We start from the raw sequence: 26,808 nt of genomic DNA on the forward strand, positions 1-26,808 counted from the left end.
CACCTTCCTGGTAACCCTATCAGGGAGGCAATGGGCGGAGGAGCCTGGCGTCATAGGTGGGCCTGAGTTTGACCCTGTGTGCTGTGCCCAGAGATCAGGGTACATAGATGAAAACTGAAAAATCAGACAGAGGGCGAAAACCAGGACTACAGGCTTTATTAGAGGAGAAGGACCTGCCAAGCTGTCTCGCAAGGGGAGGACAGCAGCACGTGCAGGGGTGAGCATGCCTTTTGAGGGGCGGAATGGGAAGGGGTGGGGGGCTTAATGTACTCGGTGCACACTGATGGTGGCTTACTGCGTTGTCCATATAGGACATGGGCTTAGGGTATTTGGCAGGTGTGGATTGGTGGTCCAATGTATAGTCCATATAAGGTACACGGTTAGTCACGCAGGTATTTATGGGCTGCAGGTTACGTCATCCTCTGCCCACCAGTTGGGGGAAGGGAGGATCTATCAAAAACAACGCCGAGCCCTGAGGGCATTAGCATGAACCAGGTGCCCTGTGCCAAGCACTGAGCACACACAGGGCGCTGCGCTCACCTCGTGTTGTTTCCCATCTTCTGCTCAGTGCCCTGGCAGCACTGCCCTGACTGGCCACGCTCACCCCGGTGGTCCATCCTGCACCCCTTCCTGGGACCCAGCACTGGGTTCCAGGTGCCGAGTCTGCCTGCTTGCCCTCCAGCTGCTCCTGAGCCTGTTCAGACCTCTGACCCTTCAGACTTGTCCCCGAGTGAATGGATTGCCCTGGCTTCCCCTGAATCACACAGGCACCTCCAACGGCCTCCTGTGTATCCAAACTGAGCCTGTTGGGAAATTAGTCGCGATAAGGGTGTCTTTGAGATGTTCCAACTTTCTTTAAGGAAAAAACCCTCCATGGACCTGGCCCCGCAGCTCAGTGCAGAGGCCGAGGCTCTGGGTGCTTTGAAGCCGGTGGCCACCAGCAGGCCTAGCACAGAGCCCAGGAAGCAGGAGGGTACAGGTGCCCGCTGCCAGGGCTCCCTGTGGCACAGAGAGGCGGGAAGAGCGGCAGATGGGCGTGGCAGGAGCAGAACTGCTCCATGAAGACTCTGGGCCAGGGAGAGACTGAGGAGCTGAGTCCTGTTGGTTTAGCAGTGGTTCTCAACCTTCTGGCCCTTTAAATACAGTTCTTCTTGTTGTGACCCAACCATCAAATTATTTTCGTTGCTACTTCATAGCTGTAATGTTGCTACTGTTATGAATCGTAATGTAAATATCTGATATGCAGGATGGTCTTAGGCGACACCTGAAAGGGTCGTTCGACTGCCAAAGGGGTCGCGACCCACAGGTTGAGAACCACTGGTTTAGGGGAAGGTGCAGGGTTCCACCTTGTGGAATGTCTTCCCTTGCTCATCACAAGCAAGAGGGTGCACCTGGGAGAAAGGGCACATCAGCCCAGCCCTCCCCGTTGCTTAGCAACAGCCTCGTTCTCTTTCCCAGCAGGTCCCCAAGGGCTGTTTGAAGGTGGGGAGGCAAGGGGCTGGTTTGAGGTAAGATGACTACCTGGTCTGCATAATAATTGGACGTTTGGCCCTGTTGTGCTGCAGGTACCTGCCTTGCAAATGAATGAGGCGCTTAAGAAAACATTCATTTTCCTCATTAGAGAGTTGTTCCTGAGGCTCTGAGAATCGATGTTTACCTACGAGAGGGGTGGGCTTGTGCGTGTGTGTATTTCAAGGCCCCTGGAGGATAAGTGGGTGAATGAAGTGCAAACCCACAACTCACATGCAGAAGTTGGCCTTCTTCCCCCGCAATCCCCTCTGGAAATTGGATGGGGAAAGCCCTTTTCCCGAATTGTCCTGTGAGACCCCAGTGCCTCTCCTGCTGACCCTCTGAGAGCTCCCAGCCAGTGGAACAGCCCGGGTGCCAGCCCAGGGCCTCGCAGACGCAGGCACCAAGCTGGGCAGGAGCTGGTAGAGCCACCACCCGTGATCCAAGGGAGAGACGTTGACACATCCTAGCCTCCCAGAATTCAAGGAGGGTCCCCAGGGCCATGCAGAGTTCTCCAGCCAGAGCCGCTCTCCGGGGCTCCCTCCTCCCCGCCAAGGCCTCCTGGAGCTGGCACCCTGCTCCACTGTTTCTGAGAGCAGCAGCCAGGGCCCGACCCCCATGCTCAGGGCGCATTCCCAGGGCCCCATACCCCACTGGGGGGGGGGATGCTCACAGTCGGGGAGGGGTGAGCCTGGGGCTGGGAGGCACCCTGAAAGGTGGGGTGGATCCCCGGAAATGTAATTAGTGGGCCACACAGTGGAGCCTGGAAGAGGTACTTTTGGGGACAGGGGAGCAAGGATGGCAATAGTATGCTCACAGGAGACCTTCTGGGAAGGGGAAAGTCATGGTCAGCACAAGCTCTGACTCCCTCCTCTTTCCCCGTGGTCCTGCTCTCCCTAGAATAGCTCCCCGACAATCAAACTGCACATGGAAATGCTACTGTAAGTCGTCTTACTTACAACCACTCGATTCCTTTTCCTTTCTGGGACAACTGGTTATACTTCTAAGTGTTTGCAAACAAAATTTCCTGTGTGGTGATGACCCAAGGGAAAGGGGGAGGTAGAAGAGGGTCAAGGGGGGATCCATGGTGATGGAAGGAGAATTGACTTGGGGTGCTGAACACACACAATACAACATACAGATGATATAGTATAGAACTGTACCCCTGAAACCTAGATCATTTTATTAACCAACGTCACCCCAATAAGTTCAATGAGAAATAAAATAAAAATAAGGAAAACACTTCTATTCACAATAACATCAAAAATAACAACTTAGGAATAACTAACAAAGTTAGGACAAAATTTGTATCCTGAAAATTAAAAACAAATTCCTTTCCCCGTGTGATTATGCACTTGTTTCCACTCGCTCCTTCCTGTGGGAATCATGCCCCATTGAATCTGTGCGATCTGGGGCGTCTGCGCCACTGGCACACACCCCTGAGCCCCGGGGCCACCCTGCAGCCCTCCTGCTCTTCCCATCCCGTGGGCTCCTGTAGATGCGATACCTGGTACCATCTTGTGTGGCCATCTGTGGAGGAGACGGACAGTGAAGGGATGTGTGGCCTGTTCGTATCCACCCCCTGTCACTCCAAGAACACAGAAGAGCAGCTTCCTAAGGAGACTGTTTTCTGATGCTTGGGTGGTAGCCTGTCTCGGTGTGTGAGATAAGACCTCTTCTCAGTGAGAGAGAGAGAGAGAGAGAGAGAGAGAGAGATAATACTAGAGCATCGAGGTGGGAAGGAGGAAAGAAAGCTGATATGTGGGGTACATTGGTTTTCACGAATGTTTACTCAATGTCAAGTGTTTGCCAAGTGCATTACATACATTATCTCACTCCCACCGCAGACCTCTGAGGGTGAGAGGCTAGGGACTTGCCCCCAAGTGACATGGTTGGTGTCGCAGGGCCTGGCTCCCACTCTGCTTTGCAATACAGTCTCTGCTCCAAAGCCCTCCATTGTGCTGGGATCAGGGGGACAGATGAATGGCCAAGGGACAGTCAGGGCAGCCTGACCCATGGCCACAGAATGAGTCACCGAGCAGAAAAAACTTTGGAGGGGCTCCGTGGGAATCCCCAATGTCCCCACGTGGGAGCATGTAGCCCCGATGCACATGGGCTCAACCTCACACGGTTGACTGAGACACTGTCAGCCTGAGCAAATTCGGCTTCTGGCTCCAAGTCAGGGTTCCATAAACAATCCCTCTTAATTAGCCCCCGCAGCTCAACACCTCTGGTGCATCTAGCCTGGTTTACTGCCACGCCTACTCCTGTTGGATCCGGTTCTAAAGTAAACTGTGTTCTTTGAGAGCCGCTGCATATAGATGAGTAGGCAGCCAGTCTGAGCTGACCCACAGACTCATAAAAACCAACGGGGCCTCGGGCACCCTCGCCCGGGACACCCAATTTCTTGGATCAAAGGTGCAAGGACCTGCTCGCATCAAGGATCCAGCTGCTTTCTTGGGGACCAAGACATTGAGCTTTTGTCTCAATATTCACTCAAGCAGCCCATGAGGTAAGGAGGCGAAATGCCTCGATGCCCCTTTGTAGCAAAAAGGAGTTAATTCTGATGGAAATGTAGCCCCTTTTCTACCACCTCAAATCTAAACATTCCCAGGCGGATACAGGCGTGGCTTTCACTCACTCACGGGATGCTCTGGTCCCATGTGGGTTATGAGCTGTGAGCTTCATTTCACAGCCCTGAGCTGAAGGGCCGTAGAAGCCTCATGCCTGGCACCAGCTCCTCTCTTCTTGGTGGTACACGGGTGTGTAGGTAGAGCGTCTGTCCCTGATGGCATCTCCCGTTGCTGCAAGACCTTGAAAACAGCGGAACCTCTCTCAGGCCTTTTCCATGGCTCAGTTGGAGGATACAGGTGTCAGTGGGGTCTAGTAGAGAAAAGGCTTAAGACTCACCTCTGGTGAAAGGTGTTAGTAAAACATTTCACTCCATCAAAATGCCTTTCCTTCGTTTTATGTAATGCTGCATGATGCCCAGGGCATGCATTTGGATTTCCCAACATTGTCCAGCTCCCTGAGCCCTGCTGGGTCAAAAGCTCTACGACAGTGAATGCCACTGTCCTATGCTCTGCCTTGTATGAGCCCAAGAATGAGCAGGCATGGAGCCTCGTTCTCCAAACATCTCTGTCTTGTAGATTCTGTGAATAGTTGTTCAAAAGAAGTGTGTCTATTGTGAATGGCAAGCTTAAGGGGAAAATGTGTGCTTGTTTCCTTGAGTGGGGCATCCAAAATGGAGTGGGATATAGCGACTGTGGTAAGAAGGCCGTGGTAGGCGAGGATGTACCCAGCCCGGCTGCGGGTGCCCTTCAGACATGAGCGCGGTTTGGGTTGTCTTACACTACCTTGTTCTGTGAAAATGTGGCTGCACTAAATTTCCCCAGGAATGATGGATGGGGTAGGGGTATCTGGGAAGGGATGAGTAGCAGCAGATGTTTTTTTTTTGGGGGGGGGCGTGCAGGGCTGAACTTGCAAAGAAGCACAGTGAGTAGGTCACTAGTGGATGTTCTGGGAGCACTGGCTGTTGGTGGCACTTGGTGAAAAGTATGTGATGCCCTCTGATTGCCAAGGAAGCTCTGCTCCGCGGAGCTCAGACTCAGGTTTCTCATGCACGTCCCTGCCTCTGGCTCAGCAATGCGTTTTCTTCGCTAGGTTACTAGGTCATGAATCTTCCCTGGACCTGTCACAGCTCAGGGGTTTCCCAGGGGTTCCACTCTGACTCCAATGCTTAGCCTTTTCCTGTTTCCCTGGCCTCCTTCGACCCCAGGTTTCCTAACTCCTCAAAGTTCCCACTGGATGGCTTATGTGTCTCACCCAACGTTCACTCCTCCTGGTTCTACCATTTAAGATGCTAATGATGACTACTGTCTTTCTTCTCTTCGTGATTACCCGTCTATTGATGTTATCATGATCCATACAGGGATTTTCCTTCATTTTTCCTTTCAACAAACTTATAACGAGCACCCACTGTGTTTTGGGAACTGTGATAGGTCCCATGCCCTGATAGAAGGGCCCCTGTCCTCTGGCACTTACAGTGTAGGGGGAATGTTCGGGAAACAGGCTCTGACCCTGGCAGGGTAAACACCGTGATGAATGGGGACAGTTACACTGCAGTGTAGTCACGATGTCATCTTTGCACTCACAGGAAGGACATCCTACTTTGCCTACAGAAGACCTCATGGAAGTATGATCCTAAAATCTCAGGGTAGGCAGGATGGGGCCTGGTGGGGGCAAGAGGAAGGGCATTCCAGAACAAACAAAATGGCATTTACAAAAATACGAAGGCACGAGAGAGTGCTACATGTACAAAGAATACCAAGCTGGTGTGACTGGGGGTGGTTGGCATGGGGTGGGGGTGAAGAGAGATGAGACAGGAGAAGCTGAAGAGCGAGGCCACGTGACGCAGGACCTTGTGTGCGATGCTAAGGAGCTTGGGCAGTGTCTTGATGGTAGTGGGAAACCGCGTAAGGTCATATTTTTAAAAGGTTGCTTTGTCTGCAAAGCACAAGGTAGACCATTGCTGGGGAAGCCAAGCAGGAGATGCTAAGAGGCAGGACACACAGGATCCAGTGGCAGGCTGGCTGCTGGGACCAAGCGTGGCTCTGAAATAAACACCTGCGAGTTGACTGACCTCATTCAGGAAACCTCTCCAAAGTCCAGGTGATGAACAAACTTTGAATGGAAAAGAGCATTTTCTCAGCATTAACCCCGGTCCCCCTTCCCCATATCCACCATGGCCTCTTGGCCACGGGGAGATGAGTTGACGGCCCCCAGATGTTACGGGGAGACAGGGATTGTGTGGGGCAGTGAGCTGGGTTTTCAGCTGCCTCCTCCTCAGAAACAAGCCCACGACCACTTGCTTTTTGCACCTTTGAAACACATGCATATCTGGGGAGAAGGAGCATTTTTCTTCTCTTTTCTTTTAATCCTCACATGAGGATATTTTTCCATTGATTTTTAGGGAGAGTGGAAGAGCAAGGGAAAGACAGAGAGAAATATCAATGTGAGAGAAACACATCAATTGGTTGCCTCCTGCACGCGTCCTGACCAGGGCCTGGACCCTGGAGAAGCCTGCAGCCGAGGTATGTGCCCTTGACCCGAATCGAACCCAGGACCCTTTGGTCCGCAGCCTGATGCTCTCTACCCACTGAGCCAAACCGGCTAGGGCAGAAGGAGCATTTCAGCACAGTGCACATGAGTCTCTTTCCCCTGAGTGCCTAGGTCTTAGATGAGGCTGAGGGTATCAGCGTCTCGGTCCACATGACTCCCCTTCAGGTGCACTGGGGAAGCTCTGGGCTGAGGAAGCTGAGAAATCCCAAAGGCAGAAAGAGGCCGCGCTGGGTGCAGACATGCCTCTGTCAGACCCCAGTGTCCTCCACACAGCCCTCCTCCTTCCACTTGGCAGGTGTGGCAAGAGGCCTTAAATTATTAAATGCGGTCACGCAGTTCAGAATTTCTGGAAAAGTCAGCACTTTGGGGTTTAGTTTCTGACCTACTTCAGACGAGCCACTTTAGCGATGCCAGCCATATTGCTGTTAGTGCTATAGGGCCCGAGAAGGACAGCATGCCAGAATGCGCATCGTGTTGCTAGCTCAAGTCACTGTGAGTGCATTTACTGGCACAAAAAGCAAAGTTTGCCCACTAATGAATGGAGGGTGGTTGGCCACAGTAATTCGTTTTAAAGACTTCTGTTTACCACCTCGCTCTTCTCCACGGCAGTTGGACATTTTCCGAAGTAGGAGTGATGGGCAGCTTGAGAAGGAGCTTGAGAGAAAGCCATCTGTATGCACTTCGGGGCCACTAAGATCATTCTGATTTTACAGGTTGAGAAAAGAAAGTACAGAACTGTGTCCTGACTGGGTGGCTCAGTGATGGAGTGTTGGCTCAATGAAGGGTCTCAAGTTCGATTTCCGGTCAAGGGCATGTTCCCAGCCCCTGTTCGGGGTGTGTGGGGGAGGCAACCAATCAATGTGTCTCTCTCACATCGATGTTCCTCTATCTCTCTCCCTTCCTCCCCTCCCTTCCACTCTCTCTAAAAAATCAATGGAAAAAATATCCTTGGGTGATGATTAAAAAAAAGTAAGAAAGAAAAAAAAAAGAAAGCACAGAATTGCGATGACTTAGTGTAGAGCCAGAAGGGAGAAGGCCCGAAACGTTCCCAGTCCGCTGTCTCCTGGAACATGCATGACTCGTGAATAATATTAACGCCACTCGGGGTGGCAGAAAGTGGTTGGCTCCATTATGTCACTCATAGATCTTCTTGAGCAAGCAGGGACTGTGTGGACATCGGGGACACAAAACAGAATACAAACACCTTCCCCCCCAAAAAAAAGGGGTGAGGGAAAAATCAGAGTGGAGATGTACAGGAGGGAGACGCCTAGAAAAGTGAACCAGAAACAAAAAATAGCCTGAAGGTCAAAGGGGTCACAGGGGTTCGTTCTCTGCTGGGTTTGTTATAAAGGACGTTCAGAGGATGAGTGTCGCCATCCTGGCCATTACCTTGTCAGAATCCACGAGCAAACAGCGGGAGAGATGCCCATACACACGGGACTCCCTGGTTCTGTTTGAAGAGAACAGCAGAAAGAAGCAAGAAGAACGCAGACAGCGGGCCCCCTCAAGGCTGTTGGGAACCCAAAGATGCTGCACCCCAAGCAGTTGCTTCCCGAAAACTCTTACAGAGGGCTCAGCCTGTTCATATAAAACTCAACCCAACATCATCACATGAAAACACAGAGAACAGGGTTACTTTTAAGCAGTCATTCTAAGGGCTCATCAAGGCCAGCTCACCCACTGCACAGATGGAGGAAGTGAGGCCTACATGGGTGCCATGACTTGCTCAGGTCCCTAGGCAAAAAAGAAACCTGAGTTCACCCAGCATCGCTTCGGAGCAATCACTCAAAGATGACTGTTATTTTCCTAAATCCATTCCCCAGTGTGTGCATGTGCATGCCCCGCGTGCCATGCTCCGTCCTGCAGTTACGCAGCCTGGTAAACGTTGCTTCTGGTTGGAAGCATGTCACCCACCTCCCCCTCTGAGAGCAGATGTCTTTGGTGCTCTGTGAAAGTATAAGCCTCGAATTTCAGTTCTTTTCGAATGTCCCGATGCCCTTGACCCTCCCTCCCTCTCTCCCAAGTGCACAGACACCGGTGTTACTTGGCTGGCATTCAGGAATTGTGTCCACCAGGGTCTATGCACACGCCACTTGTCCCCGGGGAGCAGATCTAAATGGGCAGCACAGCCCCGTTGAAAGCAACAGGTTAATGCTGTCTCTGGATTTAGAACAGGCCCCGCTCTCTCAGGTGACTGCCCCTAGGGGAAGGCTCATGCTTCGCTGCCCTTGATTAAATTCTTGGGCGCTTGCTGGCTCTATCCAGCTTGGCTATTTGTCCTTGAAGAGTTCAACAGAACTGGGAACGTATGAGTAACTGTTGTTTAGCTCCTTACGGGAAAAGACTCCCTGAAACTTCACCCCTTGGAGCCCAAGCCCACTGAGGAGATGTTGGAAAAGATGTGTGTGGTCCCAGTCCCGTGCCGGAAGGCACACTGGACCATTGCTGGGACCAGCGTACTCTGATGCTGCCAGGGAGGTGGGCCGCTGATGAATGGCGTAGAGAGGGCTTGAGTCGGATTCAGAGATAAGTCGCAGGGGCACTTAGGAAACCCTGCAGAAGGCCAGGCAGTGCTAAAGTGTGAGGACAGAGTCCCTAAGCTACAGAAGTCTCCATCTCACTGGGAGGACAGGCGGGAGTGACAGGTACATTCTACCTGAAGGGTCTCTCTGACCCAGTCTGTTTCCCGGGAAGCTCCAGCAGGATTGGGTGGGTGGGGAGAGAAGGCTCATCTTTTCTCCCAACTCCTCCATCCCTGGGGATGGAGAGGAGAAGGGGAGTCCCGAGAGCTCTCACCCAGAAGAAGGCTCACCTGGGCCACGTCTGCGAATCCTTTGTCCACATCAATCTTGTGAGACCTGAAGGTTTCCTTCCCATCGGTACACACCCTCCCCACGGCCAAGGCACAGAGGGATGGAGTAGGGGAGAATGTGGACAGGATTCGGACTTTATTGCCCTTCCTGCTCATACACACGTGCCTGTGGCTGGTGTACAGCCTATGATGGGTTTTCACAGGCAAAGAGGCTTCTGGAAGTGTCCTGTGATGCTGAGGGAAGGGGTGAGAGGGGTGGAGAAGTGGCCTGGCCCAGCCTGGCTCTGGGAGAGACCTGACTGGGGAGGCCTGCGCTCAGGGGGAGAAACAGCCGATCCCTTCCCACGGTCTGACTGCGGGGACTGTGAAATGAAGCAGGAAACGGGCATCACTTGAGGTCGTGGGCCTACATTGCTTTCTGACTAGGAAGGACTGGCTTGGGGTTGGCTGTGGGGAGAAGCTGGGCCTGCAGAGGTGTGGAGAGGCAGGGGCAGAGGCAGAGGGAAAGGGAAGTCAGCTGTGGGCATGTTGGCTGCAGAGACGGGGAACCTGTGTGCAGGGGATGGATAGAACGATGCGGGCTTTGCCTCCAAGGCTGCCTCTCCCTGCCGTGGAGTTAACAGAAGTAACCCCAGACATTGTGCATAGCATGTTTTTGCTTTAAAAAAAATTACTTTTATTGATTTCAGAGAAGAAAGGAGAGGGAGAGAAAAAAACATCAATGATGAGGAAGAATCCTTGATCTGCTGCCTCCTGCATGTCCCACACTGGAGATCAAGCCACAACCCGGGCATTTGCCCTGACTGGGAATCAAACCCTGACCTCCTGGTTCATAGGTTGATGCTCAACCACTGGTCCACACCGGCTGGGCTGTTTTTGCTTTTCAAACAATTCCAGGCAGGCCCAGCAACGTGGCCCCCAGGTCCCAGAGAGGAAAATCCCTGCACCAGGGGAGGGCCTGCGAGGGCTCGGTCCATGGACTGGTCAGGGGGGAGACCGCCCAGGCTGGCAAGGGGGCAGGGTCAGAGCTTGCCCCCCACCTGCCTGAGAGCCTGCCCTCTCTCATCTTGGCATTGCCACCCCCACCATCAGGGAGACTCAGTGCCCTTCTACTCGCTGATGCTTTTCAAGGTCACCCTCGTTACTGTGGCTTTCTTAGCCCTTATCACAATCTAGAATTACCGTGTTTATTTGGTCCCTTTTTATTATCTGTCTTGCTCTCTCCACCTCCCTGAATAGCAATCTTGTTAATGCTGTGTCCCCAGCTCTGAGCACAGAGCCCAGCAGGTGACAGACTCTCCATGAATATTTATTGACAGAAGGACAACAAGGAGGGAAAGAGAGAGGGATGCAGAACCGGGGGCAGGGGATGGAGGGTGGGGTGAGTCCTGTCCTTTCCCTCAGCCTTCCTGCTTTTCCTCCCTTCCCTTAGGTCAGAACTCACCCATCCACTCACCCACTCTTTAGGGACGCGTGGTACCCCTTGGAAGGACCCAGTACCCCTTGGGTTCCCCTCCCAGCTGTGCCTCATATGAGCCATCCAACCTCTCTAAGCCCCAGTTCCCTCCCTCGCTCTCCATTTGCTCTCTGTTTCACCCACATGTCCTTCAGTGTCTCTGAGCTTTGGCACACGGGTTAGCTGCTTGTGCACTCTGAAAAACATTTAAACCCTTTGCTAATTAAAGAAAGGCTGAACATGGGTAGTTCTGTGATCATGTGAACCCATGGTCAGAAGCCCATACATTTCTTAGACACATTTCCAAACACCATCATGAGTTCGAAATATGTGAGATGGATGTGCCACTCAAAATTGTAGAAAACCTAAGCTTAGCTTAAAAAGCAGAGAGAAAATGCTCACAAATGCACCGGATGCGTATGAAAGTGATGCCCGGTGTTCCTGTCACCTATTGGTGGTGTTGGCCTCCAGGAACTTGCCATGTCTCAGACCATCACTGGACATTCATTTGATTGTAAGTTGGGTAAGCAACTGAAAAACATATTCATCTGCAACTTAAAGGAAAATAGCTTCTCTCTCTCTTTTATTAATTTTTATTATATTTATTTTTATTGATTTCAGAGGGGAAGGAGAGGGAAAGAGAGATAGAAACATCAATGATGAGAGAGAATCATTGATCAGCTGCCTTCTGCACACCCCACACTGGGGATCAAGCCCGCAATCCAGGCATGTGCCCTGACCGAGAATGGAACTGGGACCTCCTGGTTCATAGGTCGATGCTCAACCACTGAGCCACGTCAGCCGGGCCTCCCTCTCTCTTTAGAGAGACAATTGAGGCCTCATGGGTGGTGGTTGTTATATGGTGGACAGATCAGACCAAGTCTGAACACTTGTGAAACTTGCAGCCCGGGGAGGATGTGAAGTTTCGCTTAATCAAAAAATATTTGTAGATTTTCTGCTGAGGAATCAGAGGGAAACAAGAGGGCTGCTTACCTGGAGTGTCTATTCTTCAGAAGAAAGCTAGGCAAGAAGTGAACACAGTAAACAGGTAAACAAACCCAAGACGGCATCTGACCAGGGTTGGGCAGAAGCTGAAATGAACGGAGAGGAAGGGCTGACTGAGGCGGGGGTGCCACCTCAGATGCTGAAAGGCCTGTGAGGAGGTGACAAGGAGCTGAATCCTGAGTGACCTAAAGGACAGGGAGACCTGGAGCAGGACAGTCCCGAGGGAGGAGCAGCAAGTGCAGGGAGAAACAGCGGGGCCCGTGTGAGCAGCTGGGCTGGTGGGGACACAGCGAGATGAGCTGGGGCTGCGAGTGTGGCAGAGCCCAGGTTACTAGGGCCTCGAGGTCACAAGGGTGAGGAGGAAGCAGGAGAAGCTAGCAAATAGCAGCGAGAGCCGATGTACAGGTTGAATACCTGTTCGTAGGGCGGAGAGAGAGACAGCACCGAGGTCACTAAGCAGGTGATTTCTGTCTCCTTTCCTCTGTGGACAAAGGTGGCAGCAGGGAGATGGAGCGAGGAGGGCAGAGGGGTTCTGAGTCTATGTGCAGAAGGAGCAGGCAGACTTGCTAATGGAAAACAATCAGGATTGAATCAAGGTTGCACTTGCAGGAGGGGCTGGTTGTGGCCCTTCCCGAGCCGAGGTTGGCCTGCACTCAACAAAATAAAGACCAAATACGTTGTATGAGGTGCTAAGAAGGAAAATAAGAGGGTGCTAAGAAAACATTTTTAGAGAAGGCATTTCAACCCAGGATGTGCGGCCCTGGTGTGCCACGGGTGGGTGCACCCCTCACACCTGCCCCGAGCTCCTGGGACCGGAACCCTTGCCCCCAGTCCTTAGAGAAAGGACTGTGCCACGTCCCTCAAGCCCTGTGCTCCAGCTGCCCTGGGGTCTGGAAGGCTGGTCACGCTAACCTCCCAGGAAATGCAATTGGTCTGGCACAATTGGATCTTCATGGTCTAATCGAATCTCATCGTTTTATGAGCAATCTTCTCTCAGATCCTCAGCCTTGCCCCCACCTTTGTTAATTTTCCCCTAGCAGCCCCATAAACAAAGACTTCTCTCTCTGGGCTTCATGGTCACCAAAGTGCTCCTTACACATCCCCTTTATAGCTGCCTGGAGCCCGTGGTCCCCTCCTCCTCCCCACACGGCAGAAAGTCTCGGGGAGAGCCAGGGAGGACAGGGGTAGGCAGGCAGAGACTGCTTTCCAAGGCCTGGCATCTGCCCGGGTGGACTCTACGCCCTTCCCTGCATCTCCCCTGCAGCTCATGAAGGCACTTCCGAGGTTGCCCTGGGCCTGGTGGGAGAGCCAGCTGCCTGCTCCAATCCAGACCTGAGAGTTCACGTGATTCCCCAAATGCCAGCTCATCCTTTGGCTGGCTCTCCATCTGGGCTCGTCAGCCCCACTAAGCAAGGAAGGGGGCTGCCCTATGGAGGTCCCCCGTGCTGGGGCCGCTGCAGGCACCCGTCTCCGTGCTGGGAAGCAGGTACTATCTCTGTGTTTCCATTGTGGTGGATAGCAGTCAGGTTCAGAGAAGCAGAGCGGTTTCTCCTGTGACGAGTGGAAGGAGTTGGGTTTAAAGCTACGTCTCTACCACCGTACAGCCTGTCCCTTCTCTGCCTCCAGGACACCTGTGAGCTCCACCTTTGCTCTGCCAACCCCACTGCTGGCCTTCGGTGGTGACGTTCTCTCGGTCAGCGCTGCCAGCAATGCAGACCCCACGCCCCCAGTGCTCAGGGGCCAGCATTCTGGTCAGTGCTCAGACCATTGTCCATCTCTTCACAACTCCTGGTGGCCTTCCTTCCCTTCCCTTCCCTTCCCTTCCCTTCCCTTCCCTTCCCTTCCCTTCCCTTCCCTTCCCTTCCCTTCCCTTCCCTCCCCTCCCCTCCCCTCCCCTCCCCTCCCTTCCCCTCCCCTCCCCTCCCTTCCCCTCCCCTTCCCTTCCCTTCCCTTCCCTTCCCTTCCCTTCCCTTCCCTTCCCTTCCCTTCCTTCCCTTCCCTCTTCCCTTCTCTTCTCTTCTCCATGAGGCCAAGGGCAGCCCAGAGGGACCATGTCAGGCCTAGAGGATGTGGAGATAAACCCCCTGTTGAAAATGGTACAGTTGCCCGGCCGGTACCATTGCTCAGTGGTTGAGCATCGACCTGTGAACCAGGAGGTCATGGGTTCGATTCCCAGTCAGGGCACATGCCCAGGTGCTGGCTTGACCCCCAGTAGGGGGCATGTATGAGGCAGCTGATCAATGATTCTCTCTCATCATTGATGTTTCTATCTCTCTCTCCTTCTCCCTTCCTGTCTGAAATCAATAAAAATATATATTTAACAAACAAAAAAAGAGAAGAAAATGGGTACAGTTACTGGGAGTATGAAAAGAAGAAAAGTGAAACTTAGATGTGGGCAGAACAGCAAGACAGACACACCCCCCTCCGCCCTTCCCCCCTCCCCACGGCCCCCTAAAGCAAACATAACTCACCATAAGCTCCAGGGTCTTGTCCGCTCACTAACGTCTCATAGTGGCTTTCAGTTTGTTCTGTTTTCCGGGCTAATCGATTATATTGGGGAGTGAGCTCTGTAGGATGCAGGCGGCCTGCTCATTCACGCACCACCAGCAGCAGAGCTGGAATTCAAGCCAGACTTGCCCACGTGCCAAGGCCAGACTGTGGGGCGCCTGCACGCATTCCCCAGGTAGACAGGCCTCAGTGCCTTTCGGAGGAATTAGTGCCATAACAGGACAGGCTAGAAGACTTCAGTTTCAGCCCCCAAGCCATTAGTCACTTATGATACTTAGTAAGGTCTGGGCCTGGTCCCGATGGCGTGTATGAATCCCATGAGGCTCTGTTTAAGGGGGGCAACTGAACAGAGAGATGGGGGTGGTGGGGGCTTGGTACATTCTGTCTTGCTCTTGCTAGTGGCCCTGGCTCAGAAGCATGCTAGCCCTGCCTTCAGGAAAGGGCCAAGCCTGGGAACACACAGTGGGTTGATTAACATCACTGACCCAGGAATAGAAAAAGGTCTGTGGGCAAGGAACACAATGCTGGAAAAAAATTAAAACCTGTGCTGAAAGGAGGAGAGAAAGAGAGAATGAAATTGAGTTCCCACGGGAGGATGAGCGAGTGTGGGAGGTCAAGATGAGGCTGGGGCTGTGTGCAGCAGGGTGGAGTCAAGGCCACATGAATGCCCTCCTGCCCCCCTCGGGGCATCCTATAGATAGCCTGTGACCCTAAGGGCCTGCTATGCTGTGGGGAACTGCTGACCTGACTCCCAAGCACGTGGCTTTAGCTTGACCTCTGGCCCCGGAGGGAAGAGGTCAGCGTGGGCAGAGCTGAGACGGGGCTTCACCCTGGAGCTACCGGCTCAGGGTCACATTGTGCAATGTTCTCCCCCTTGGAACTCAGGGCGGGTGGGTGGTGAGAAGTGTCCACTCTCTGCTCACTGGCTCCGCCCATTACCACCTGGACAGGTGGGAAGAAGAATGTCTCCCATGATGCCCAGAGAAGAGACGCTGCCCCATATGCTGGCAGAGCTTCTGTTTAAGAGAGAGGACAAACAAAAAACCCGCTTTCTGTATCCAAGGCTTTTGTGTCCAAGAAAATTATTTTGGTGGTGGTGCCTCTAGAATCACAGTGGCCACTGGCTACAGGAGGGAGGTGCCGAGTGCGGCTCAGGCCCCAGCAAGGGCCTAGGGCCGTGGTCAGCAAACTGTGGCTCGCGAGCCACATGTGGCTCTTCGGCCCCTTGAGTGTGGCTCTTCCTAAGCCTTAAAAGTACCCTAATTAAGTTAATAACAATGCACCTACCTATATAGTTTAAGTTCAAAAAATCTGGCTCTCAAAAGAAATTTCAATCGTTGTACTGTTAATATTTGGCTCTGTTGACAAATGAGTTTGCCGACCACTGGCCTAGGGTATGCTTCTGGGTGGTGCTGGAGGGAGAAGTAGAAAGGGAAGAGGAGGAAATGAGGACTAAGACATGAAGAAGAGGGATGAGGATTGGGGGGGGCAGGGGGTGATGCTGACTCCCTTCTATGCGGCAGGCAACTTTACACAGGTACTTTTTTCTGCACCGTCTTTATTGAGATATAATTCCCGGGCCATAAACCCACCCATTTCAATGCACAATACTGGTTCATTAGCATATTCACAAAGTTGCACAACCATCACCACAATCAGTATTAGAATATTTGCAGCACCTCAAAAAGCAACACCCATACCGTTAGCACTCATTCCCCAGGTCGCTTCGTCCCCCACATCTTGGCAGCTACCAGCCTATCTTTCTTTCCCAATAGATTTGCCTATTGTAGGCATTTGTACAAAAGGAGTAATCCAATTTCTGAGTTCTTTCACTTAGCACATGGTTTTCAAGGTCTTCCATGTTGAGCACACATTTTTTATGGCCAGATAATATCCCACTGTATCTATAGGCTGTCCCAAAAAATGTATGTGCGCATTAACAGCCGATAACTCACTTAATTTTGAAAATGAGCTCCATGTGAATGAACACTGAATTTATCATCCTTCAACATGTGTATACGTTTTGGGGGGACATCCTGTGTCTACCTCATTTTATTTCTTGGTTCCTCAGTTGATTGCCACGGGGTTGTTTCCGCTCTGGGGCCGTTCCTGCGTGAATAATGCTGCTATAAACATTGGCGTGTAAGCTTTTGCGTGACCGTGCGCACTTTCCATTTACTCCTCATCACAGATAGGCATTGTCACCACCAACTTCTTATGGAAAAACTGCAGCTCGGAGAGGCTGAGTGACATTTTTCAGACAGAAAACCTTTTGATTTGATTATGACAGAAAGCCAAATCAGGGGAAATAAAGTGGAATTTAGCTTCACCCTTTCCGGGTCATTATACACACCACTGAGTCAAAGGAGACGGAAGGAATGAGGGAACGTGCGTCACAGGTCTGCTGAAGGCTCCGTCGCCTTCTCTGGGGAGCTGGGTCTCAGGCAGGGCCCGCGATGGCCCTGCCCGGGCGTGGCACTAAGGTCTGGGGATGGGGGCCCCCTTGTCCTGCTCACCCTCCTGACTCAGTAGCAGACAAGAGCACTGGTAAAGAGCAGCTCCAAACAGTTGCTGGAGCCGCAGGCCAGCCCCGTGAGGAGCCAGGCGGCAAGTGTCTGCAGGGGCACCCCATTCTGAGAGGGCATCCTGGGTGAGCTCTGCCCGCTGACAAGAGGCGCCCCTTATGGGATCCAGCTCGGCCCCAGGCCGGCTCTGTGGCATGGAACAGGGTCACCGAGACTCCTGGCTCCGCTCCCCTCTGCCCCTGGGGCTTTCTCAGAAAGCTCTTGGACATGGGAGAGTGGGGGACGTGCCGCCCCATTAATGCACCTGTGAGGCTCGGCAGGACCCGAGCCAACGCTGGTAATCATTGACCCTCAGAACCCCCGGGGCAGAGCGGGAGAACCGGCAGGAACACTGGCTCCTCGGCTAATCCACTGCCCGGGCTTGGTGCCCTGCCCTTCCCGGGGCCTTTCTGGGAAGCGTGATGCTGCTGCAGCCTGGACACTGGTGAGGAGCAGCCCAAGGTCAAGGCACCGCAGATGATGACGTGCTTGGATCCTTCACGCAATGCACGGCTGGAGCTTGAAGGAGACACTGGAGCTGGAGGTGGTGTTACTGAAGGTGTTAATAGCTGATCACTCACCCCCCTGCCCAAGGGTTGTCTCAACTCTTTCTGTCCGTCAGATAGAGATGAAGGTTCCCATTTTTCATTTAAAGAAATGGGCTCACAGAGCCTTAGCTGATTTCGTTCAGTGGATAGAGCTTCGGCCTGCAGATTGAAGGGTCCCGGGTTCAATTCCAGTCAAGGGCATATGCCCGGGTTGCAGCCTCGATTCCCAGTAGGGGGTGTGCAAGAGACAGCCAATCAATGATTCTCTCTCATCATTGATGTTTCTCTCTCTCTCCCTCTCCCTTCCTCTCTGTAATCAATAAAAATATCTTTTTTTTAAAAAAAGAAATAAGCCCACTGAGAAGTTATGTAATACCGAGGATTAGAGCTAGCAAGTGGCTGATCCAGATTCAAACCCCACACACCACTTTGTACATCCCAGTGGGCCGCTTGACAGGGCTGTGACAAGGAAAGTTCAGGTATCAGCTAGAATGTGGGACCGACCAGCAGGCACCCAGAATCCCCTCCCAACGCAAGGACCTGGTGCCCTGCACCTACTTGGCACATCCTCCACGCTGGGCTACTCTGACACAGCTCCCTTTAGCTGTGGGAGCAGCATCATGAATCTGAGCCCCGAGTGCCTGTATATACGGCATCAGCTCCCTTATTCCCCGATACGATAAGTTGCCAAGGCGTGGAATGCTGAATGCTTTCTTAAAAACAGAGTGTACTTGCTTCAGACACACAGGAAAAGTATATTCACAGCTTCCAGTCCACATGGAATTCATTCATTTCTGGGCTGAAAATATAATATTGTGTGTGTGGGGGAGGGGAAGGACCTTGACATAATGGGGATGGGTGGTCAGGCACTCCCTTCTCTTTGAGAAACTGACATTTAAGTTTCTTTCTGAGAAATGACATTTCAGTTGAAAGCAAGAAGTGAGTCTGGAGGGGCGAGGAGAGGCCAGGTGTTCCCAGCAGGGGAAATAGCACGCGAGGCAGGCTCAGAGAAGAGAGCCACTGGCCCAAGTTTCTATTGTTGGTATGAGGCAGGGCTGGGCCAGTGTCTCCTCGTCTCCATAGCCCCAGTCTGTTGCTTACGCTTGACCTTGGCATTCAATGCCTATTGCTGAGCTGACTGACTTCAGGCCAGGATGCTTCGCCTCTGCTGGTGGGCAGTTCCCCAGCTTCCCACACTAGGCATCACCATCACAGCTCACTTCTGACTGTCGGATATGCAGTCACTGCACCATACATATCTATAGAGGCCTCCCAATGGGAGATGGCATTCCCATAACCTCAGGCCATTGCTGACAATAAGTTCAAGCCAGGACGATCTCTAGAAGCTTCCAAAGTAAGCACAGAGCTCAACAGAACATCTGCAGCTGCCCCCTCGGTCGCTTCCCAATTCCTTAAGCATCATCGCCTTTTACGAATTCTGTCTAGCATTAGGAGGCCCTTCTCATGCCAGCAGGGCCTGTGGCCTTCTCTTCCAACATACACCCTCGGATCTAATCCAGATGATTCTGTGCCCTCTCCAGGGGGTCCTCACCCTTTTCTTGGGTGCTTTTGCTCATGCTCTTCCTTGTCCCTGGAAACCCATCCCCTCTCCACTCATCTAGACCTTTCAGGTTCAGTGTCTAAAAGAGGGTCTGGTCTTTTGCCAGCTCTTGCCCTCTTATGTGATGTCTCCATTGAGTAAGCAAACGTATGGAAAGTCACCATTCCTGTTGCATAGTGGTAGGTCCTGAGTAAGTGTTCGCCTTCCCTCCACATTGCTTATTAGCTACTTTGAGAATGCCAGAGGGTTTAAAAAAGCAAGGGCTTCTCAGGCCATTCTAGATTCTTCTAGATCAGTGGTTCTCAACCTTCTGGCCCTTTAAATATAGTTCCTCATGTTGTGACCCCACCGTAAAATTATTTTCATTGCTACTTCAAAACTTCATAACAGTAATGTTGCTACTGTTATGAATCGTCATGTAAATATCTGATATGCAGGATGGTCTGAGGCGACCCCTGTGAAAGGGTCGTTCGAAAGCCAAAGGGGTCGCGACCCACAGGTTGAGAACCGCTGTTCTAGATCTTTTGCTCTTTTTACACTCTGCTTTGTGACCTCTGCACATTGCTTAACTCCTCTGAATCTTACTTCCCCACCTCCCAGGGTTACTGTGAAAATGAAATATGCTAATGCATGTAAGAGATTTTGCACTCCTGTCTAGCTCACACTGTAGGCTTTTGGGGGAGGGTGCTCTCACAGCTCCAGGGGACACCATTTGTACTGTGCTCTAGGGGGCGCAGTTCACACAGCATGCAACCGTCTGCTGTTGCCGGGAGCAGGGTACTGATGCTCTCCAAGGCATTTTTCATTGCCATTTCACACTCTCGAGAGACTTTTCTCAGTCATAATCGTTCTTTTCCTTCATTTTAAGCTGTACCTCTTCACTTTTGCCTTCTCTTATCCTAACTTTGGCTCAGTCTGATGTAGAACTCCTGAAGCTTAGGAGAGAGCCTTGAGAGCACCAACACCATAGACCTTACGATTCCCTGGCTCTTGTTCCCAAGCTCGCTTCTCTGGATGGAGCCAGGTGCCCAGGAAGGCCTGTGTGGCATTCCCACCCTGGACACAGCAGACTTGGGGCTCTATGGTGGAGAGGGCATGAGCAGACCCTCAAGCCAAGGGTGGGCTATTCCTAAATTCATTCCCCAATCTAGGCTGGCAGAGTCCTGAGGTTCAGATGCCCCTTTACAGGCCCCTAAGGCCAGGAGAAATTGTTTCCACTGGCTTTGCCAAGTTCTATTTAAGAACCCAGGCTGACCCCACGTGAGCTGCCTGATAGTGCAAAAGGCATCAGAAATAACTTCTCTCGGAATTACTGAGCAAAGGGGACATGACGCCTTCTGCCAACCATAGGTTCCAGATATTAAAAGATAACTCGGGGGGGGGGGGGGATTAGGTGACTGAGGCTCCTCGGGGCTCTGAGGGTTTGCAAATCCAGCTGGGTGGCCATCCCCCAGCAGCGTGAGACCGTTTTCATGGAAAACAGGAAGTCCTCCTAGTCAGGGGCACCCGTTTGCGCTCCTGGCAAAGGTATGTTGAAGAATATCAGCTTGGCACCTGGCCTGTTGGGTCTCCTCTTTGGTGGCTGCTTTTAAAACTCTGTTCTCAACCCTTTCAGGGCAGCAAACCTGCTGCGCTGCGTTATTGACGTACTTAACCTGGAGTAACTCGAGAGCAGGCACTGTTACCATCTTGGTTTCCTAGTCTAGCACCAGGCACATGGTAGATGTTCAATAAGTAGAGTGTTTGCGCAGTTATATTGATTAAGAAGGCACAGGAATGTCTCTCCTAAAATATCTCAGTGGGAAGCCACGTAAGTGACAGCAAACTCATTGCATTTATGCATACATTGATCAATTGCTTTATCTTCAGTCAACACACATGTATGGAGTTCCTACTAAATGGCCTCTAACTCCATCTTCAGGCCTTAGCACCCTCCGATGAGGTGCCCCCCCAAATCACTCCCACTTTTTTCTATCCTGGTTGGTATTACAAAGACTGTTTTTTTCCAGTTCATTTGCATCTCCTACCCCCACACTGGACTGGAAACTTCCACAGGATGATTCCCTGGTGTCTCGCATGGTACCTGGTACACATTCCAGTATCAAATATCAGTGCTGGCTAATAGTAGACAAATACATGAATGTACACATAAAGGTAATGAGTGTTTTTTCAGTTGATGTGTTTCCACAGGGGATAGATACCCATCTGACAGAGGTCTTTGAGGAAAGATGTTCCTTTGGGCATTATACAAACCAACCATGTTGCAACGGCCGATTTACGTAGCTCATGTCTCCATTCAACTGTGAGCCCCTTGAGAAGAGGAAAAAAGTTCTATTTGTCTTTGAAATCCTACATGAGGAGCATACACCCAATATTTGAAAAGCTTACAAAAAGTTTATTTTCTGAGAGTGGACTGTTTACAGAACGCTAATGCTGAAATCTTAAATCATTCACTTGCTTTGCCAGGCCACTCCGAATACCTTGGTAAATATTAGCTAATATACAGCCCTTTGCTTGCTATTAAGATTTACTGATTTCAATAGAAAGTAACCTAAAAACTGTGGGTGTTACATAACCCAGACACCAGGGCCAATCTCGAATCAACCAATAGTTTAAAAAAATACATATTGGCTTTGTCTGTGGTTGGATTAAATGCCACTGTCTAAGCACAGTTGGCTGTGTGCTGTGTGCATTGGGGGGTCTGCCGTGTGAATGATGGCTTTGGTCAGAGGATGAATTCATCCTGTAGTCTTGCTTTCTCTAGGGATAATTCTTCTCACTCTCTGAAAAAATAAATCAACAGTCTATGTGAAAAGTACCTTTCATAAAGGCCAGATTTTACTTTTAAAAAATCCAACAATAAAGGCTGCTTATAAATCTCACTTTCTTACGTAACAGGGACGGTTGTACAGAGAGATTAACATGGTACCTTGTTGCTTCCTGGTGTGATCTTACAAATATGTACTTACCTGTGTCTATGTTTTCACCTGTGTCTTTGTGAACACCTGGACGTCTCACCATCTCAGGGTGTCCAGAGCAGAGTCTGGGAGATTGAAGATAACTCATTGTTTCTGGTGAAAGTTCTTGGGCACGGCCTGGGCGACACAGCCGGTAAGCCACCGAGCGTGGCAAGGAGAGGAGAGAAATGTCGAAACACAGCATGCCTGCTGCCCAGGGACCTCAGCCGGCGGTTTGTCATGTCTTAGCATGACGGTATTCAAGCCATGCGAGGTTTCTAAAGATAAAATACATACCCGGGCTGGGGCTTGGTCTGAGAACAAACAATTGCCTTGGTTATACCACACAAGTCCACTATCCAATGAAGTGTTTTCAAGCTAGTACAAATTAGCATCAGCCCACTGACCAAAGACTAAACTGTATTAAGCTGGGTCTAAAACAAATCAGCCTGCATCCAGAGGCCAGCTCCCAACACCGCTCCCTTGCCTTGCCCAGCCATGGATGCTTCAGGTCAGAATACGTTTAGGATGAAGGTAAGTGAGAACCGTCTGGGAAAAGCATCGCAAGCCGGTTGCTATTGTCTCAACTCTTTGCAAGGCCAGGTGGATGATATTTTATTAGCAATAGAGGCATGGAAACCCAAACTTATCCAGAGAAAAGTCAGGGGGTACTTATTCACGCTACAGAAATATTCTTTATCACTCAAAGTGAAATGAGCCTGTCCTCAAAATTTCAAATCGCCACAGCTGTGGTTGTCTCTTCACCACTTCTACGTGGTGTTGGCTTCTTGTGTTTCCACCTGCTCTAAGACCACAGATTTAAGAGAGACTGGAAAAGGGTCTTGGGGCGGGGGGGACCCAGAAGTTGGTGTGTTAGGAGCCATCTCTGGAATGATAATGTATGACAAAGAGAATGTGGATTCAATTGATATATGTTGGCTTTAGAATTTAGTATCTTGTGTGAGGGCCGCTCTATGAAGAGCTTTTGACACACTATGCGTGTCCGTGAACCTGAGAAAGGGAGAAAGTCCCAGTGAATGTAAGCAAGGTTAAAGATTGTGTGTGCAGAGAAAGGGGAGAGAGTGGGAAACACTACGTCTTCCACCATGAGTTGAATTTGGGACCATCAGCTAATATTCTTGGGGACTTGAGGTCAGTGAGGGCTGGGCGGGATGAGAGCAGGCACTGCTGTTTGCTCTCCTGGTAGCATTTTTTAAAAAAAATATCTTTAGAACCTGTCCTCAAAATTTCAAATCACCACAGCTGTGGTTTTCTCTTCCCCACCTCTACTTGGTTGTTGGCGTCTTGTGTTTTCACCTGGTCTAAGACCGTGAGCAAGAAACTGTGGAATATCAGTTTTGTTTAAAATTTATCACTAAGTTGGTTTCGCTTCCTAGTTTGTATGACTAAACGCATTTTTGAAGGGGGTTTTGAAATCTATTTTAGAAACATATTTGCATTTAATTCAAAATATCACGAAGACATGGCTCACCGTGGTGAACGAGCTTGGAGCGGCCGTAGGCACGCCTAAGGGAGGAGGTAATCTTGTGTTTATGTCCCCAGGTGTCATCATTGTTGGCTGTTTAGGGGGAAATCCCTTCATTCTTTTGCTATACAATGGAAGTCAAAATAATGCCATCGATAAGAAACCATTGACCAGATAGCATTTGAAGAGCTTAATTCATTTACTGACTTATTTCATTTATGTTTTTATACTAAATAACTAAGACATATGCTGTGCCAGCAGCTGGGAAAGAGTGAGTAAAACATGATCCTACCTCACAGAGTATTAGAATTTAAGTCAGAGCTCCCAGTCCTTTAGCTTGGGAGCAGGGAAGGATGTGTGAGATATTGCTGGTGACCACCATACTACTTTTGGGGGGGATGTTGGCATGCTACAAAGAGAGAGTAGAAACAGGCTTGCAGATGCACTGAGAAAACTTCTGCCATTAAAGCAAAAAGGAAGTTGATTAATACTTGTCTGAAAACGTCTCAGGGAAATTTAACTTTAGAAAAGAAAGTTTCATAACTGAGAGGCAGTGAGGAGAGGCTCTTCTGGACTGCCCAGCAGGGACCCTCATGCTCTCCGTGTCCTCCTGCCGCTTTGTTAGGTACATGCCTGGATGGGTCATTGGGATTATCTGAGTCTCAGTTCCTTCATTTAATGAATGAGAGGACTGAATCGAATCAGGATTCCTCTTGATATGTATATGCCTCTAGCAGTACATGAGATGGCGTAGGTAGTATATTTATGAGCGGTTTTTTTCATAGTTACTTATTTTTATATATTACAAAAAATGTAAATAGTGCATCAAGTTTCTGCTTTCACAGATATTTTTGCTTAATATAAAGCTAAATTAATTTTTAATATATATATTTTATAGTATTACAGACATCTTCCATTTCCCCCCTCCTTTATCCCTCTTCTCCCAACCCTTATTCACTGCCCCGCTCAGGTCTTCACTACCCTATCGCATACCATGTCCATGGACTATGCATATAAGTAAATCATTTCTTTGGTTTATCTCTTCTCATCCCCCCAACTTAATTTTATATTTTTAAAGGAGAGCTCATTTAAAGAATAATATAAAAATATCATAGTACAGGTCATGATGGTGATCACAAACATTTTCAAGGTTGTGTGCGATTGAGGTCAGGAACCCTCTTAGATTCCTTCCAATTCTATCTCATCGGATCCGTTTTCCCCTTTATATTTAAGCAATATGGCCTTCTGGTGGAAAGTTTCTATTGAAAATAGCATTGTGGCATCCAGAATAAACCTGTCAGCTTGCCAAATGGTCAGTAATCCAGATTGTTTGGAATGTCTTTTCATAAACAGGTAGCTCTTTATGTGCGTCACCTACGTCATTGCTGCTCTAAATACAATTTTTGTTTTGTTTTGTTTTTCTTTGATGTGCTCTCAGATCAAGATGTTGACAGAAAGAATGTTCAAACATCTTCGGAAATGGTTTGTCACTCGCTTCTTGGGGCATCCTCGGCGAAGAACAAGGCTGGTTTCCAAAGATGGAAGGTGCAACATAGAGTTTGGCAATGTGGAGGCGCAGACGAGGTTTATATTCTTTGTGGACATTTGGACGACGGTGCTTGACCTCAAATGGAGGTACAAGATGACCATCTTCATCACAGCCTTCCTGGGGAGCTGGTTCCTCTTTGGCCTCCTGTGGTACGCGGTAGCCTACATTCACAAAGATCTCCCTGAGTTCCATCCACCGGACAACCACACCCCTTGCGTGGACAACATTAATGGTCTGACCTCAGCTTTTCTGTTTTCTCTGGAAACACAGGTGACTATTGGCTATGGATTCAGGTGTGTGACCGAACAGTGCGGCACCGCCATCTTCCTGCTCATCTTCCAGTCTATCCTTGGCGTCATCATCAATTCCTTCATGTGTGGCGCCATCTTAGCCAAGATCTCCAGGCCCAAAAAGCGGGCGAAGACCATTACCTTCAGCAAGAATGCCGTGATCAGTAAGCGGGGCGGGAAGCTGTGCCTCCTCATCCGCGTGGCCAACCTCCGGAAGAGCCTCCTCATTGGCAGTCACATCTACGGGAAGCTTCTCAAGACCACAGTCACTCCTGAAGGAGAGACCATTATTTTAGACCAGACCAATATCAACTTCATAGTTGATGCCGGGAATGAAAATTTATTCTTCATCTCCCCACTGACCATTTACCACATCATTGATCACAACAGCCCCTTCTTCGACATGGCGGCAGAGACGCTTCTCCAGCAGGACTTCGAGTTAGTGGTGTTTTTAGATGGCACCGTGGAGTCGACCAGCGCGACCTGCCAAGTGCGGACATCCTATGTCCCAGAAGAGGTGCTCTGGGGCTACCGTTTTGCTCCCATCGTGTCCAAGACCAAGGAAGGGAAATACCGCGTGGATTTCCACAACTTTAGCAAGACCGTGGAAGTGGATACCCCTCACTGTGCCATGTGCCTTTATAATGAGAGAGATGCGAGAGCCAAGATGAAGAGAGGCTATGACAACCCCAACTTCACTTTGTCAGAAGTCAACGAGACAGATGACACTAAAATGTAGCAGTGGCTTTTCAACACAAGTAAAGCCAAGTTTCGAACACTCATAGTGACTAGCGGCATGATGAGGCAATCAACCATTTGGGAGTGTGAAACAGACAAAAGCCTTCCAAGTCCACCAGCACAATGCCCCTGAACTCTATAACCGTGATTCTACAAGACTCTACAAGGCTAGTGCAGTAGAACATGCATTGTATTTGTAGGAAGCTGGAATATAGAAGTTATGGGAGCTCACTTGAATATGATTATTTAAAATCATGCATTGTTAATAGAAACAGACAAAAATTATCAAAAGTCTCATGAGATCAAATGTGGTCTTTTTTAAAGTTTCCTTGAAGAAGTTATGAGCTTTATATAGGATCAGGGGCAAAACATATTCTTGTCTTCATTCTACTGATAAGCAATAAGTCACTTTATTTATTTAAAAAAAAATTTTATTGAATTTTGGGGGTAACATTAGTTCATAAAATTATATAGGTTTCAGGTGTACAATTCTATACTAAATCACCTGTATATTGTATTGTGTGTTCACCACCCCCAAGTCAGGTCTCCTTCCATCACCATTTTTCTCCCCTTTACCCTCCTCTACCTCCCTCTATACCCATTACCCTCTGGTAATCATCATACTGTTGTTATCTGTGTCTATGAGTTTTTTGTGTTTTTGTTTTTGTGTGTGTGTGCTTAATTCCTTCATTTTTTCACCCCAA

At 50.1% G+C, this 26,808-nt stretch overlaps 1 protein-coding gene across 4 annotated transcripts; it reads left to right on the forward strand.

The window, feature by feature from the left end:
• The first annotated feature begins 3,809 nt into the window (after positions 1–3,809).
• KCNJ1 (potassium inwardly rectifying channel subfamily J member 1) lies at positions 3,810–26,808 on the forward strand. Of its 4 annotated transcripts, XM_036353418.1 has the most exons (4): positions 3,810–4,021; positions 11,849–11,946; positions 13,530–13,654; positions 24,966–26,808. In XM_036353418.1, the coding sequence occupies exons 3-4, from the start codon at positions 13,613–13,615 to the stop codon at positions 26,103–26,105; spliced, it is 1,182 nt and encodes a 393-aa protein (XP_036209311.1). In that variant the 5' UTR covers positions 3,810–4,021; positions 11,849–11,946; positions 13,530–13,612; the 3' UTR covers positions 26,106–26,808. The 4 variants fall into 4 exon arrangements, with proteins under 4 accessions (XP_036209311.1, XP_036209312.1, XP_036209314.1 ...); XM_036353419.1 differs by lacking the exon at positions 11,849–11,946; XM_036353421.1 differs by lacking the exons at positions 11,849–11,946; positions 13,530–13,654 and having other exon boundaries at positions 3,811–4,021.

Source organism: Myotis myotis, unplaced genomic scaffold (genome assembly GCF_014108235.1).
Source record: "Myotis myotis isolate mMyoMyo1 unplaced genomic scaffold, mMyoMyo1.p scaffold_m19_p_20, whole genome shotgun sequence".
Taxonomy (NCBI): domain Eukaryota; kingdom Metazoa; phylum Chordata; class Mammalia; order Chiroptera; family Vespertilionidae; genus Myotis; species Myotis myotis.

What these genes read in the sequence shown, in the direction of transcription:
- KCNJ1 (XM_036353418.1), top strand. Translation starts at nt 13,613, where the DNA reads ATGCAGACCCCACGCCCCCAGTGCTCAGGGGCCAGCATTCTG. An exon ending in GCTCAGGGGCCAGCATTCTG is followed by an intron (nt 13,655 to 24,965) that starts GTCAGTGCTCAG and finishes ATGTGCTCTCAG; the next exon opens with ATCAAGATGTTGACAGAAAG.